A 17,884-nucleotide genomic window follows, 5' to 3' on the forward strand; every position below is an offset into this window, starting at 1 on the left:
AATTCATAAAAGATTGTGAGAAAACTGGAGGGTGGGTGGTGAGGGGGAATGGGAATTCAAAAGCTAAACAAGGGTAAAGGAACAAGGATCCTGACCATCCTGGAAGTCTATTCTTCAGTATGCCTCACTTAAATTAAATCTTTTACTTTCTGATAGTTGATAGCAAGAGGTATCTAAGTTCCAGGTCTCTAAGCAGCTTGGTTTTCTTTTGTGTTTGGACAGTCATAAGTTTACAAGGAGACCTGTGGCTGGTTCAGGTCAGATCTCTGATTTGTACTTTGAAGCCTAAACTGGAAGAAGAAAATTACCTGGTAGTACTGGGAAACTGAGATAATTTTATTCTTAAAGTCAGTATCACATATGAAAGATTTCACAGGGAATCAGTAAAAGGAATTAGTACTATTAATATTTTAGGTTTGTATCAATGAGTAAGGGGCCACTGTTTTTTGAACATCTAAAAGGAAAAAAAAAAACCATTCAAAGGCAGCTTTTTGATTGACTGAGAGACTAACTTCCCCTTGTATGTAACTGCCAATGCAGCAAGGAGCTCTGCAACAGGAAATGCCAGAACTATGCTAAGCAAATGGATAAATATAAAAAAGTAACTAGTCAGATCAGGCCATCAAGGTCCAAACAAAGTTATAGCTACAAATCAGAGAGAACGGCCACAAATCAGAGAGAATTTAAGAATATAAGGTGAGCAAATAAATTAGAAGAACCACCAGTTATTTTTAAATACCCCAAAATGTGTATAAATAAAACACAAATAGAATACATAGGAGAATAAAAAATGAACAAGGCAAGGAAACAGGTTTTTAAAATGTGGTCCACCTATTCTTAGAGAGCAGCACCTTGTGAAAAGTCACAACCCATCAGGTACAATGCACTGGACTAGAGGTCTAGAGTCAAACCATCCAAGATGAAAATGACACTTCAAGATCCACTTATGAATAACTCTTAACAGTTCTTAGAATTTTCATGCCAGGAGGTGAAATCTGTTGAAAGGCTGAAATTTTAAGGTTATTTATTCCCTAAGACTCACCATTAAGGAGCAGAATACTTCCTCTTTACATAGGAGCCTAACAGATGGCAATTTTACACCCCAGAGTTTTAATCAGGTGGCTAAGATGTGACTGTCAACAAAATAAAGCTGCTGTTACAGTCCTTCCTGCTAATGGCTATTTACTGTTATTTAATTTTTTAACTTTCTTAGATGTGCTGATTTCTTAGATGGTCCAAAGCCTGGCCAACTAAATTCTGAAACATGATCCATCACAAATTTTCAGTATTCTCCATCAAAAAGATACAGGCAACTTTTCATTTCTTTGATTACAAATATCAATCCTTTTTCTCCAGGCTAGTAGATATGATGTGTCATCCCCACATTTTGGCTCTGCTATAAGAAAAGATCTTTTAATTCAAAACACAATAGTGGTTTGTAAGGCAGACCATCAGATTCATCAGATCAAAATCACCTTTTTAAAATTATAGACTGCTAGCCCACCATCCAAGAGTCAGTCTCTGAGATGGATCCAGGTGATTTTGACTGAAGGCATATTTGAAAACCACTGACTGAAACTGTGTCCTCAACGAATGTGCATTTTGATAAATTATTTGGGATGGAGGGGTAAGAGGTGATCCTCACATAAATATAGGACAAATGTAAATGGTGTAAAGTCAAAAAAGTGGAGAATTACTATTTTTCATTAATGAAAGGGCTAAAAAATTAACACATCAGATGGACATATTCAAATGAAAATACAAAATACATTTCAAGTTAAATTAACTTTTTTGGATTATCTCTTGTTTTGGGTTATCAACAACACGATCCCACTAGCCCAGACTATAGAAAAACTACAGTTAAAGTAACATTCTACCAGTTCTCATTTCCAAATGATTCTACATCACAGAATACAATAAGGAAAAGATATATTCAAAATGAACAAGAACTATCCCTTATTTACACTGTGGGCATAAGTCAATCACCAATTGAAGCTGATAATTTTCTTTCTTTTAGATCCAGTTTTGCCAATCCTAAAAAAAAAGTTGTTAGATAATAAGAGTTATACCACCTGCAGAGTTAAAATTTTCCCAAGAAAGCAAAAAGAAAAAAACCTACCAATAAAGGCACTGAAGTGCTGTGGCTTGCTTTCTGAACCAGCTTTGATGACCACCAACCTTATTTTTTTTAAACTACTGAAAGGTCACATCAAAAGATGAAACAGAATCCAATCCAAAAAGACTGGACCCCAAAAGGCACTGCTCAAATTACTGATTTGGAATGCTCAAACTGCATTCTCTTCCTTTGCCTTCCCCTAATGGACCATTCAATATTTAATGACATTTGCAGTACATTGCACAAAAGGACCTGCAGGCTGAGGTGAAAAGAGCTCTTCACAAAACCAAAGTGTAAATCTGGAAAATGGGTTTTGACTGTGCATCACTTATACAGATATGACATAACAACCTCAATCAGGCCAAGACTCAATAATACTATTACATCAAAAGACTTAAGACCTTCAGAGAACCCTTCTACCTAAACCCATTGTCAGACAAAGGCCTAAGCACACTCAGCAGGGGCAAAAAACAGCAGAAGAAAATATTTCCAGAAAGGACTAATTACAAACAGGAACAAACCTGGACTCTTTACTCACCATTTTAATACTGCTGTCAACTATAACAGATTAAAATCTGTACACACGACAAAGTAGAAAAAAGTCCCAAAAGCAATAGTTGCAGCAAAACAAGGTACTGACTAAGGATTACTACAATCAACATTGCTACAGTAAAAACAATGGCAAACAGGGATTTGGCACCACATTTACAAAGTAAAAGCATGCACTTTTAATACACTTCAGATGTTTCTCAACAGAAAAGGCCATTGGAAGATGGAAAACATGGGGCATCTTTTACAGAACTCCCTATGACTAAGACAAACAAGCAAGAATCAAAGTGATCAATTTAGCAGATATGTAGCAGCAAAGTCATTGGTTCTGTTTGGAATTTAGCATATACTTTTCTAACTGACAGCTGCCCTAGGTGTGTCTGTATCCAAGAAGCTGACTTTATCATACTACATCAGCATTTATTTAGTAATTTGGTGATTAGCATAAACTAGGTTAACCTTCAACCACAAGCTTTAAAAAAAAGGAGAGCTAGAATCTTATTATAGACTTCTTCAACGTAACTGCCATTTAGAAACCATAATGGTACTCTGAGCAGGATAGTAACATAAATTTTATCAAAAAAACCTATAATCAGAGCCCAAATAACTGAAAAGAATTAAGTTATTATGGAAATATTATATTCTGACCATACCTAGAGTTAAAAACAAAGAATTCCTACTAGGAGGAATATTTTCAAGATGATCTGGTCACATTATGTGCATAGTTAAGACTGTTTGTGTTTTAATAAAGGTTCTTTCACAAAAAAATAAAATTCAGTGAAGTTATTCTTCCCTTGATGAAAAAAAAAAATTTTTGAAAAAAATGAACTACTGGTGGTTTGTCAAGAGGGAAGAAGAAAAACAGTTAAGCTACATATTGAAGTTCTGGAATGCAGCACCTCAACTTCACATCTGCCCTAAACGTTTGAGACTATGAAATCCAAGTCATGTCTCGATGATCAAATCATACTTTACAGTTGCTCCAATTCCAATGTCTGACTTTAGCATCTTGTGTCAATTAAGAGTTCCCTAATACAGAAGATTGTGCTAAAAGAGTGCTAGGATTCTGCATGCTGCTGCCATTCCCTGGTCCCGTTCATGCTTGCGCTGCCCAATGAGGCAGCAAAGGAAGTCTGGTCTCAACACTCCACACTGTAATAACTAGAAAAGAAAAACAGCTGTAATTAGAAAAAGTTTACAAAGTCAGGAGACATCACTACAGCACTATAACTAAACTGTTCAAAGTTTTACCTTTTATTAACATCCACACTCTATTCAATAAAGTCCACATTCCTTTAAGTTGTTTTTAATGATGACATCTGTTACAGCATCAAAAACAAACTGCACATTCTTGGTGTCTGTGGCACAGGTGAAGTGGGTATAGATCTCCTTGGTATCTTTTCTTCTGTTCAGGTCTTCAAACTGGCACTGAATGTACGCAGCTGCTTCTTCATATGTGTTGGAACCTGAAGCAGACACCCAATATTCTCAGTTCAAATTATAACAGCTGCCTGAACTCAATTAAGTCAGGCCATCACCATTTACTTATGGAGAGGGGGACTATAACCCAACTGAAATAAACAGATTTCTATTTTTCTATAATGATTAGGTTTTTCTATAATCACATGTTTCTTGAGTGCACAATCTCATTGTCAGTAAACTTATCAGAAAGATCCAGGAAAACAAAACTTTTTTCCTTTTTCCCTTTTATTTGCATTTTTTAGCTAAAAAATTTATAAAGTATAAAAAGAAACTAGGGAAATAGGAGGATGCATTTCTAGAAGAACACAATTGCTTAAAAAGTTAAGAGAACTTGTGTTCCTTGGATCGATGTTGAAATAAACAATTCAAAAGGGTAACTCCTGCTTCTTTTCAAAATCATCCAGTTTTAACAGAGCTTAGCCTCAGAGCCTTAGAGCAATAGTTTAAATAACCAAAGGTAATACAGCAGATGCAAATGGGAAGGGGCTTGAGTTACACACTCTTAAGTGGTGCATTTTATGGTTCAATAAATCTGTTATTTCTTCAAAGAGGGGGTTATCCAAAGTAACCCTACTTCAATAACATTTAAAATTAACACTCTTAATTACCTGCTTCCGAAACAATCTTGTCTACTTGTGAGTTTTTAGAATAGCCTTAGAAATTGGCTGCAGAGCCAGGGAAACTCAACAAAGACAACACACAGTTGCCTGAGAATTAGGGGCTATTTTCAGTGACATTAAGCATGACCAAAAAAATATCAACGACCAAGTATATAAAGAAGACTAAATAACAAAGGAAAGCTTAAGAAAAAAATGACTATTATTTAAACAATATTTTAAAAGAGGAAGGAAGATAGCTTGATAGGTGCTTGAATAAGATTTACTGAGATGTACAGAACCTCTGTAAATTAAAGCAGCTGCTGTTGTTCAGTCACTAAGTCATGTCTGACTCTTTGCAACCCCATGGACTACAGCATGCCAGGCTCCTCTTTCCTCCACTCTCTCCTAGAGTTTGCTCAAATTAATGTCCACTGAGTCACTGATGCCATCCAACCATCTCATCCCTCTGCTGCCCCCTTCTCTGCCCCATGAGGAATATGAAAAGGCAAAAATTTAGACAGATGACCAAAACATGATGTGAAAATTCTTAATAAGAATGACGGCAATGGAAAACAGGCTTGGAAATTCACCCCACCCCCTACCGAAAAATAGATAAGATATTGACAACTCTTTGCTGTGAGTGAAGATTCCCAGCTGAAACATTAACATCAATCCTTTACTTAAGATTTTTCTCCCATTCTAAAATCTGGCTACCTTCTATGAACTTAACCAACTCTCATCTTCCTCCTCACTCTTAACAGAGGCTGCAGTTCTAAATTCCCTAAGAAAAGAGAGGGCACAGGGCTTTAAAACTACATCTCAACCTTTTAGGTTGAAATGAAACTCACATAACATGCAGTAAGTTTACAATACAGTGGTGTTCAGTGCAGCCACATGTTATACAATCACTACCTCTCTCTAGTTTCAAACTTTCCTACCACCCCAGAAAAATACCCCATTAAGTAACCATTCCTCATTTCCCCATGTCAATTTCCTGCCAACCAACTTGCTTTCTATCTCTACGGATCTGCCTATTTGGGATATACCATATAGAAGGAGTCATACAAATGTGACCTTTTCTGTTTGGCTTCTTTCATTTAGTATAAAATTTATAGTATTCATCAAAGTTGTAGCATTATCAATACTTTGTTCCTTTTTATAGCTAAATAGAAGCCTGGCAGGCTGCAGTCCATGGGGTCAAAAAGAGACAGATGCGATCGAGCACACACACACATACCTAAATAATATTCCTTAGTACAGATATACTAATTTATTTATCCATTCATCCTATCTAGACTCTCAATTCCTTCTTTTCCCACCTGCTTACAAATTTTGCTCATTACGTCCACTTTTAACAACTTCTCTTATGCTTTAGGATCTCACCTCTAAGCCTATAAACATTTAAAGATCTCTCCTTCCCCTGTAATCTAAGCTGCTCAAGAGGAAGCTACACTTGTCTTTATTTCTTCACTTCCCACTCAGTAACTCACTGGTCCTGGCTCTGCTCTCATCATTCCACTGATAATGCTCTCCATTAACAGTCAATGATCTTCTAACTGCTAGCTCCACAAGACATTTTTTCAAAATGCATTTACTTTACTTATCTGCATATGACATTGTTGACCACGCCGCACTATTTAAACTCTCCTCTTAGTTTATGACACTTGAGCTTTCCAGATTCTTCTCTTTATATCCAATATAAACCTTTCTTTCTCGCCTGCCTACAGAGGCTGGTATTTGCTCCCATTCTATTCTTTTCTCTCCTCATTCTATATCATCACCCTAGGTCATCTCATCCATTTTCATGTTGTATTTACACATGATCCCAAATCAGCATCTGTTACTAACCTTTAACCTCTCCCCAAGCTCCAAGGTCATATATATAACTATCTATTAAATATCTCTATCAGGATGTTTCAGAAACTTCAAAACCGACATTCCAAAATATGAACTTATATTTAACATTCCTAAATGAATTTATATTTAGGAACATACCAAGTACCAATCAAGAGTACCTCTGACTCTTTCCATTGTCTTACCCTAGCTACACCCTTTCACCTTATTATATAAAGCATTTACAGCATCTGCTCAGCTAACAAGAGGTCTACTTTCCTAGAAATACTTAATTCTGATCTAAAGGTCATAATGGTACAGCCCTAGCGCTCACGTTTGTTGACCCTAAACACAACTGACTGAGCTAAGGGTTTTTGCCTAACTTAAACCTTGGCCAGTCAATCTGAACCTTGGGCCAACAAATCCCAATCTAGCCTGGTTTTTTAAATGGAGGAGATACAGTAACCACGACAGGGCCAACTTTTATCATATACACTGAACAGGAGAGAGTTGGTAAGGAGAGAGAGAAGAATAGAGAAGACACAGGAGAGAAAAAAGATGGGGAAAGAAGGGCTTCCAGGACTTCTGACAATATTTCCTAATTCCAGCTGCATTCTTGAGCGCCGTCTGCATTCTTGTCCCTGAATTCTGTATCTCTGAACCTTCACCAAAAGTTTCTATGTGCATACTGGAAGTCCTTACTAATTCAACTCCCCTACTATCTATCTTTATTGGCATCTATTATGTAATTTTAAAAAATCTGTTTCTACTACATCATGTACCCCAAAGAATATCCTTCAATAGTTCCCCTGTGTCTCAGCATGGCATACAATGCCCTCTATGAGCATCCCTGCCCATTTCTCTAACCACTCCTCCCCACAGTCTAAGCTCCAGCAATATCAAATTCCTCCTAGGTTTCAGAACAAATCATGTCTTTTTCTTTTTTTGCACATGAAGTTAGTTTATTAATGACGACATTTTGAAGCCAACCATTTTGATCCAGTATTTAAATAACAAGCTGTTTAATATTAAAGCAGATGGTACTGTCACAATGCTGCAAAAATACAGCTTTACCCATAAACCTTTCACACAATTATACATTAAATGCTATTTTTATTTAAGCAAGGCACCCCTATTTGTTCTAAAATATGAGATGTGTTCTCCACTGAAATAGCAAATGAGGAGAGTGAGATTTTTTTCCTATCTAGAGCTGGTTTAAATTCAGGTGAAGCCACTGATGTCCTTACTAGTCATGGCAGTTATGACATATCATGTCAATTTTAACTGCAGATTTTTATATATGCTACCTTCTTTTCCTAAAATGTTTTTCCTCCCCCACCTGCCTGATGATTTCTAGTTCATCCTCCTATTCTCTCACTCCAAGTGTCATTTCCTCTAGAAAAAGATTACACTGATCCCACTGAGGTAACCACTTCTTTGGTTCTTCTATTAACGAACATGTCACACTAAAATGAAACTCTTTACATGCGTCTCTCTCTCTCTTTCTATGTCAGTTTCTTGAGTGCAAAACTCTATCTTATCCTTGTTTTTTGTGAATATATTTATATCAAATTTTTATCTTTCTTTACCTCAAAAAATGAGGACAGAAATATAAACATCATAAATATGATTATATCTGGAATAGCACTTTAGACTTAAGGGGTCTTAAGCACATGCTTAATGTTGATACCACTACAAATGAACACTCTCCACAAGGAGATACACACAACATTCAAAACGAATGACAGCTGTAGGAAGGTCATGAAAGTTTTGATTCAAGATGTATACCTCCAACAAAATCTTTCATGACCCTTTACCTGTGTATTCTGGATAACAGATAGTTAATGAACTCCTCTTTATTTTTTCCTCAAAAAGATCTTTCTTGTTGAGAAACAGAATGATCGAAGTGTCTGTAAACCATTTGTTGTTACAAATGCTGTCAAAGAGTTTCATGCTTTCATGCATTCGGTTCTGAGAAAGAAACAAAGGATGATATAGGTCAGTAGCAAAAAGTAAAAGCAGATTAACTATTAATGAAAAAGAGACCAAAAAGGGTTTATTTCTTTTCTTTGACTATGCCACACAGCATGCAGGATCTTAGTTCCTCGACCAGGGATTGAACCCATGCCTCCTGCGGTGGAAGTGTGGCATCCTAACCACTGGATCACAAAATAAGTCCCACACCGCAAAGTTTTAAAACCACTGATGGGCAATCATGGAAACTAGTCAGATACTGATAATACAAAAGCTGAGTCAGTCCTTATTTTTATAATTCTTGAAGCTTGGGAAGTGGGAATGAGGACTAGCTAATAAGAGACCTAATCCTGTCCTTACACTCAGTGTGCTGCCATATCTCCTTACGGTTAATAGGGTATAGATCAATAATTTGAAATTTTAATCTCACTGACAAGGAGAAAAATTAAGACTATTAGGTTCTGGTTCAATGAGTAAATGGATGCCCAAAGTCTTCCTAAGAGTTATTTTCCATTTCCTGCTTGCATTAGACAGGTCTTTTATTTACCAGAAGCTCCAACATACCATCTCCTCATCTTCAGCCAGAACAAGGTCATAATCACTGAGCGCCACACAGAAGATAATTGCTGTCACTCCCTCAAAACAGTGAATCCACTTTTTTCGTTCTGATCTTTGGCCACCTACATCAAACATCCTGAACAAGGGGAAAGAATGCACAATTTTAGCAAGGTCACACACACACACACATTTCTAAACTGAAATGGTTAGGGAAGTTCCCACTACTGCATTTTAAAAACCCCATTTATAATAAAAAAAGACAAACAAGAAGCAGATAAAAATTATCTGTAGTTAAATGTAAGAGAACAATATGAGAAAATAAAGTTGAAGAACAATCAAGATTCTCATTTTAGAAAAAACAGTTGAGCCTCATAAAGCTTGTGCCAGACATGCCGAAAGTCAGCAGAGTGAGCAGTGAAATAGATTAAAGGAAGGAGGGAAAAAAAGACAGGAAAAATGAAGAGCTGAACAATACTGAACAATCTGAGATAGTAAAAATAATAACTAACATTTGCCAGACACTACCCTAAACATCTTTAAGTACATTAACTCATTTAACCCTTATAACACTCCTGTCAGTACTATTATTATCCCCATTTTACAGATGAAGAAACTGAGGTGCAGATATGTTCATTTGCCCAAGGGAACACTACTAATAAATGGTGACTGGAGTTCTAATTCCTATACCCAAGCTGGGACTCACAACACCACTCTACCTCTCAAAACGATTTATCTCTTTAGTTAAAAGAGATAAAAAAGAAAAAGAACAATGAAAAAACATAAATCCCCAACTTGCTTCCATAACTCTACTGATTCAAAATTTTGTTTTCCTTACTTTTTTCTTTCTTTAAACTGAGTTATAACTGAGATATGTTTTTCTTACTTTAAGGAAAATATTTTTGAGATTAATTGCAGAAAAAAGTAAATTATATTTTATGGTAGAACTTTAAGAACCCAGTATCTAAACACAAAACTTAACCAGTATTTTCCAACTTCAAGTCTCATTCAACCTAATTAATAATAACAAAGCCTCAAAACCATTCACACACCTTATGTTCCACTTCTGATTAGTTTTAGTCCACTAATCCCTTCCGGGAGACTTAACTTGATATTCTGAGTAAACTGCTGAACTTGTGTCAGCAGTGTCCTCTTTTGCCACCTACAGTAAAAGGAGGACCTGCACTGCTTTGTTTTTTAACTGGCTCTAGGGTCTGAGGCGGTATGTACACAAATGGTTAGCTACTCTTAAGACGTATGCTTGACGACAACGATAAAATGTTTTAAGGTTAAACTCTGCCAAGCTGGTTCAGTGTGTCAGATCTACAGGGACTAGGTGTCTATTTCAAGAGAATATTTTCTATAGAGATTGAGAGAAATTTAAGACATAGTTGAATAATTTTTCAGTGTATGTTTTAAAAGAACAGTCATCTCATCTCTTCATGACCCACTTTCACTTTTGGCTGATCATACGCAGTTTTTTGAAACTTTAGTCCTGACCCCTGAAATGAGGCAATCACAAGTTTTCGCTAATACAAGGTCATATTATAAGTTTTAGAAAAGTTAACATCACATATTTCACCATGGACCTTTCAAGGGCAGACATACACTGGTACACCAATAATTTCAGTATGCTCTACCATTTCTTTCTATAAAATCCATAAAACTGGTAGAACACTGTGAAGTTCCCAAAGTGGGCTTTTCACACATATTAACATTTACAGTATCATTCACTAACATCAACATTTTATAAACATTACCTCATAACAGAGAGGCAAGTAAGCAATTACAGAATGCCTTGCATATACCAGATGCTCAATAAATGTTTGAATAAATGGATAGTGGTTTTTGCCTAGAGAGAAGAGGAAAAGGAAGAAGTGATAGTACTTCATAACAAGATATCTACATGCCAACAATAAAGTGTGTGCAGAACCTTAATTAGATCAGGCTATTAATCCTGACATAAAGAGACCAATAGGATTTACCTAACTAAAGATCAACTATGACATCAACAAGTTTCCCACACTAAATAAGTAAAGGTCATGACATATAATTATAAATGGATTACTAATCTTATAGCATATAGTCATCTCATTTTTTCGGTTTCATGACTTATAATCCATGGAGACTCTGCTATTCTTGTTAATAAATTCATCAGTACTATGATAAGCAGCTCTTCTACTCTAAAAATATTCAGCTGAACTGCTATTTTCCTCCATCAGGTTTCAAATCCATTTTGGTGTATTAAGACTTCAAGACCTCAACTAGTGTCTAGTAATAGGTAAACTCTGTATGGATTTTGCATACTGTTTTGCATACAGAATTCTATGAAGCAATTTTTTTCAAAGAAGAGAAAACTAAGAGAATCTGAGCTAGAAGTTACATCTGCATGCAATAATGCTGAATGTCACATTCTACATATAAGCATAACAAAGTAGCTAAAAAGTACATCATATATTCAAGAGGGAAAGTTTACTCCTAAGCTCAAAGGTCACAAAAGCAGAAAACAGGAACCAAAAAGACAGGTCTATTATTAACACAGAGACAAGCTGAAGCCTATTCTAGAATTACTAATGCTGATGAGAAAATCCTCTGTATTAGAATAATAGAATTTTCTCTCTCTAAAATAGTAATTGCTTATAAATCATCTTACTTTCTGCAAATTAACTCTACCCCTAGATCAATATTCCACTCTGTACATAGTATTAAGAATTAAGCTGTGCATTATACTGTGCACTAATCAGTCAAAGGCCAGGACAATATTAGCTTCATTCCATTAAACTTAAAGAGAAGTGAGATCCAGTAAGAAACGGTTGACACTGGTGAGAAAAGCATTCTATTTTAATATCAAAATGCCAGAACAAAGCCACATAAACTAAACCAAAACACTACTTTCTATCCTTTTAGTATTGTTGCTACCCTTCTAAACAACAAACATTCAATACCTGTTTTGGTGATTCCAATAAAAAAGCAGCTGAAAAGAATAAAATTAAAGATAAAATAAATTGGTAACCACATGATTACTTTTATTGATACGTAAGTTCTAATTTAATTTTGAATTCAAATTGCTCCAAATAGAAAACATATTTGACGCTATTTGGAGAAAGAATAAACACTTGGACCCATTCGCTTAAAACAGCCAAATACTAGCAGATGAATATAATTATAAATTTCTGAATCGAAGAAAGTTGCCTAGATAAATTATACCCTGATTAACAGATACTAAATAAAGGAAAGATATTTGTGTTTGGCATATCTAGAAAAAGGATAGTGACTTACTTGAAGTATAGGTCTTTGAAAGTGAAATGTGTTTCCACAATGCCTGTGGTCTTCACTCTCGTCCGCAAAACGTCTTGCTGAGTTGGAATGTAGTTGGTTTGGGATATTCTATCCAAATCATTTAGGTAACTAAGTAAGTAAAATACACATTTATTTTTACCTAATGAAGCCAACCATGTGCAGAGCAAGTCAACAGACTAAACTAGTTCCTTGCTGAAAGCAGAATCTGTACCTGTCACTAAAGTGGCAGAATAAATCAGATCTTCAGATTCTTAGAAATGATAATGAGGGAAAAAAAGGGAATCTAACACAGGACAATTAAAGTAGATTCTTTATACACTACACAAAAGTGGTATTAATTCTACGAAAATTTAACTGTGAAAGCCAATTAAAAAACATGAAAACACTATTCTTAATAAAGACTCCTGAAATTTAATACTAAATCAACTGTGCACTGCACAGTACAAAAATCCAACCAAACAAAAGCCCTCAGACATTTAAATTAATGGGTCATTTGTCTGTTTAAACATTTGCCAGGACATTAGAAATGCTGTTTGAATTATTAAAATTAAAAAGAACTACTAAGCTTAGTAAGAATGAGTATTTATTTCCTCCTGTTTTCATTCATAAAACAGAAAAGTTAAAGATTTCTTTTTAATCTAAGCCAAAAACAAATAAATACCTCCAAAGAAACTTCATTTGTTCAGTGAAATAATTTAAAAACTGCTTCAAAGCTAAATTAAATTCTTCACAATTTCAGGTCCCCCCCCCCCCAATTTTTTTTTAAAGAACAGCTGATACCATAGTAAGTGAATCATTACTGACCCTCTATAAAACTTAGTAGGAAATGGCAACCAACTCCAGTATTCTTGCCTGGAAAATTCCACGGATACAGGAGCCTAACAGGCTATAGTCCATGGGGCTGCAAAGAGTCAGATACGACTCAGCATGCACACACACACAAAGCTAAGTACCATCATTAATGTTAGGGAATCAGTCAAGCTTAGATCAACAATTATGAAAAAAAACACAAAACTCTATAAATCATGTGTCTTCAGGTATAGTTAGAGGATTCAGAGCTTACTGAATGCATGTTTTAAAAATTACAATCTAGCTTTGATGACTACAGAGAAAATTATAGAATCCTGACAGGAGGAGAAGGGGACGACAGAGGATGAGATGGCTGGATGGCATCACCGACTTGATGGACATGAGTTTGGGTAAACTCCGGGAGTTGGTGATGGACAGACAAGCCTGGCGTGCTGCGATTCATGGAGTCGCAAAGAGTCGGACACGACTCAGAGACTGAACTGAACTGACATGTTTCTAAAGTCAAGTTTTCATTTAAAAAATGTTTCTCAAATATCATTTAATTTCTTCTTATAACAATTTAAAGCTAGAATGATAGGAAAAGTAGAATATAATATTGGAAAAAATACCTTAATGCTTAGAAATGCCTTCATTTAGTACAGAGATGAATACAGGTAACAAGAGCACACTAAGACCCCAAAACAACATTAAGAAAAAACCCACACATTCTGAATATAGGTCTTATAAACACACTGTAAAAGAAGCAATATAGGACAACATGTAATAGCTTAACAGAAGTATTAATTACAAATTTTCTAAAACTATGTAACACTCCAGAGAATTTTCTTAACAAACAGATGCTTCAATTTTGTCCCAAGACTCAACATTCTCCTTCTATACAAAGTCTATTATTGTGATCTAGACAAAAGATTTTTAAGTGGTAACTAGTACCAGAGAAAGCCATAGTGCAGCCCAGCCAGAGAGTTGTGTGCATAAAAGGGATATCACAATTTTAACTTCTCTTGTTAGCTGGCAATCAATGTAAAGCCCTTATACAGAGAGAACTTACTGAGTTGAAAGAAATTCAGGACTCAGCTGCAATTGATTTCTCTCCTCTCACTTATTTACTATAAATGACCACTGCTGCCGCTGCTGCTAAGTCACTTCAGTCGTGTCCGACTCTGTGCGACCCCATAGACGGCAGCCCACCAGGCTCCCCCGTCCCTGGGATTCTCCAGGCAAGAACACTGGAGTGGGTTGCCATTTCCTTCTCCAATGCAGAAAAGTGAAAAGTGAAAGTGAAGTCGCTCAGTCGTGTCCAACCCTCAGCAACGCCATGGACTGCAGCCTACCAGGCTCCTCCATCCATGGGATTTTCCAGGCAGGAGTACTGGAGTGGGGTGCCATCGCCTTCTCCAATAAATGACCACAGAGCTACTCTAATGATGCCAAGTCTCCCATTTACATTCCAAGAGGAAATATTTTTCTCCAAGCCACACAAAATGACCAATGGCTCTATAACCCTAAACTGAAACAATTTTTATAAATATATCCTACAGAATTCTAAGGGTGTCTGTTCCTATTTCCTTAAGAATAGGCACTGAACTTTCGATAGGGTCACCAAGACACTTTTTGTTTTAGTTTCACAAGGAAAAATTACTTACTATGAAGCAGAATCATTGAGCTGATATTCCCTGGATCTGCTGAAGCAAGCTTGCACCCCACCATCTCGCCATAACCGTTTAATCACTCCTGCTAATTCTGGAGTCATGACTCCTTCTTCGGCACTGCCAGCTAAAACAAACAATTGCCGGGCATCGTCCTGAGGAAAGCATTTAAGGGAGAGAGATGATTCCCTATTTCTTGAAGACTTAACAAGCGTCTCGTTAACACACACATGCAAATGGTACCACATACAATACATGGTAACTACTTCTAAAAAGAGACATGAAAGAGACCTTTCTTGGCAGTGTAGTTTGAGAGAATTTACAATGAAGCCTGTCTCCTCCCTTCTCACCGCACTACAGTCAGAAGTGCACTCCCACTCCTCACACCACTAATCCCTGAAATGATCTCTCCTGACTGTCCTACAAATCTCCATGCTGGTCACTCATGATTTCTTTGACAGAAAAAACTGGTCTGTGAGACAGGCACATGGAATACATCCCCATTCTGTTAAAGGAAGCCTACAATAAAAAATAGAAATGAAAAGACTAGCAGATAAGAGGTAAAGTCTAAATACATCAAAGGGAGTAAAACATTAATCAAGTTTAAGGCAACATTGTTCTACCCCCCCCCCCCGCCCCCCCACTAAATCTTAGAACAGGAAGAAGAAGAGACTGAAGCATTTACAGAGTCTGGATGTCTAGTGGGGGAAATAAATTCCTAAGGGAAAAATTCAGAGTCTCCAGGTTTCCCTGAAGTATAATAATCTTCTAAATAAGAAAGAGGAAGAAAGGTAGAAGAAGAAAAAGAAAGTACCACAAAGAGATTTGATCAAAACTTCCTGAGTCACAGGCACAGCTTTCTAAGTGGTTCTAGTTTTAAAAACTAAGACATGTGAGAGATAAAGAGGACAGAAAGGGCTGTGAGAATTGTGACTGCTTTGTCCTAACCAGCCCTGCTTGTCAGATACTTTAAAAATAAACACAGATCTCATGGGATAATTTCCCTGCCTTGAATCTCATTATTTATCTGTCTCAGGAGATTTTTAATTAACTGTAAGAATGCAACTGCTAAACAAATTCATAAAGAAGTAGTAAAGGGGGAAGGGGAGCAATCAACTATATTACAAGTAGTCAGGTAATATTCTTCTTTTGCGATTCTTTTCAGTATTTTTCCCAGTAGTATTTGAGACCCATCCCTCTTTAACAAACTTTATCTAGTATCTGTATTCCCCTCCTCTATTTTCAGAGATAATAATTTTATAAAAATGGAACGAATGAGAAAAGCTCAAAAATTACACAAACTGGCAATGTACTCAACAGTGGGCATGTCCTTCTACATATGTGGTATAAACCCATGGACTGTAGCCTACCAGGCTCCTCTGTCCATGGGATTTTCCAGGCAAGAATACTGGAGTGGGTTGCCATTTCCTTCTCCAGGGGATCTTTCTGACCCAAGGATTGAACCTGGGTCTCCCGCACTGCAGGCAGATGCTTTACTGTCTGAGCCACCAAGGAAGTTATATATGGTATATTGCCTTATTTAACATTTAAAGATTTTATAGGGACGTCCCTGGTGGCTCAGTGGTAAAGCATCTGCCTGCTAATGCAGGAGACACAGGTTTGATTCCTAATCAAGGAAGACTTCACATGCTGCCAGAGCAACTAAGCCCTTATGCCACAACTACTGAGCCTGTGCTCTAGAGCCTGGGAGCCACAACTACTGAAGCCCACGCCCCTAGAGCCCGTGCACCACAACAGAACCACAGCAGGGAGAAGCCCATCACCACAACTAGAGCACCCCTCACCCACAGCAACCAGAGAAATGCCTACGCAGCAACAAAGACCCAGCACAGCCAAAAATAAAACGACGTTTTTTTTTTAATTAAAAAAAGTTAAAAAAAAAATAAAGACTTTATAGTCCCTTGGTTCTGAAATTTGACCTATACTCATGTAAGTATTCAAAAACCTCAATAAGTATTAGTTTTTTAAAATATGATTCTAATTTTAGAAACTTTAAAACAGAGATACTGCTACATATTTTTGCTGTCTTGACTTTGTTAAGCTTTAGGAGAAAACATCTTTCCCTTAAGCCCTTCCAGAGACCTACTCCTGCTTGTCCACAATAAATCCTCTTTTACAGGTCCATAAAGAGGCCCCTCTTTTCAGTGATCATCATACCTCCACCTATAAAGCAAATATGAAAAAGCAACCTATCCCACACCAGTTCTATGCTTTTCCATTCTCTCCCCTACCAACTACAAAAAACTAGCAAAAGATAAGTGAGGAGCTATAAATATAAATCCTTACATATGAAAGGAAAAAAAAGAGAAACTTCAAAAAATTATATAGGGTTGTAGATTATGATGAGTAGATGCTGGAGGGCTAGGTGATTCAGCAGGCATGAGAGGAATTAACAATGTCAACTGCTTCTGGTGACACAGGAGTGTTAGGACCTGGAAATTAATGGTACTGATTTGATCAAAAAAGAAATGAAAGGAAGAGGGATAGTATCGTGTGAATGTTTGTATCCCCCTCAAATTTCTATGTTGAAATCCTAATCTCCAAGGGATAGTTTTAGGAGGTAGGCCCTCTGGGAGATGCTTAGGTCATCAGGGTGGCACCCTCAGGAATGGGTGAATGCCCTTATAAAAGAGACTCCAGAGATCCCTTCCCCTCCTGCCTAGTGAGAATGCAGCAAGAAGTCTGCAACCTGGAAGAGAGCTCTAACCAGACCATGCTGGCACCCAGTTCTCAGGCTTCCAGCCTTCAGAAGTATGAGGAACAAATTTCAGTTATTTATAAGCTACTCAATCTGTGGCATTTTATTATAGCAGCCTGAACATTCTAAGACAGAATGTCAACTGCATCTGGTGACAAAGGAATGATGGGACCCAAAGATTAATAACAACTAATTTGACAGAGGAAAGAAAGGAAGGGAGCAGGAATGGCCAGGATAGAAAGGAGGTCAGATAGAGAGTGCGAAATAAAAAAGGAGGAAACTAAGAAAGTAAGTAAATAAC

General features: G+C 36.8%; 1 protein-coding gene across 1 annotated transcript in view; it reads right to left on the reverse strand.

Annotated features, from left to right (window-relative positions):
- Positions 1–2,640: 2,640 nt before the first annotated feature.
- Positions 2,641–17,884, reverse strand: part of GNAI3 (G protein subunit alpha i3) — a 44,710-nt gene continuing 29,466 nt past the window's right edge. Inside the window, exons 4-9 of the mRNA XM_006052191.4 lie at positions 14,862–15,019; positions 12,388–12,516; positions 9,118–9,247; positions 8,397–8,550; positions 3,917–4,131; positions 2,641–3,826 (exon numbers count right to left, since the gene is read on the reverse strand). Of these exons, the coding sequence (XP_006052253.1) occupies positions 3,941–4,131; positions 8,397–8,550; positions 9,118–9,247; positions 12,388–12,516; positions 14,862–15,019 (762 nt within the window). The 3' untranslated portion in view covers positions 2,641–3,826; positions 3,917–3,940. The remainder of the gene's footprint in view (positions 3,827–3,916; positions 4,132–8,396; positions 8,551–9,117; positions 9,248–12,387; positions 12,517–14,861; positions 15,020–17,884) is intronic.

This window comes from Bubalus bubalis, chromosome 6 (assembly GCF_019923935.1).
Source record: "Bubalus bubalis isolate 160015118507 breed Murrah chromosome 6, NDDB_SH_1, whole genome shotgun sequence".
NCBI classification, from domain to species: domain Eukaryota; kingdom Metazoa; phylum Chordata; class Mammalia; order Artiodactyla; family Bovidae; genus Bubalus; species Bubalus bubalis.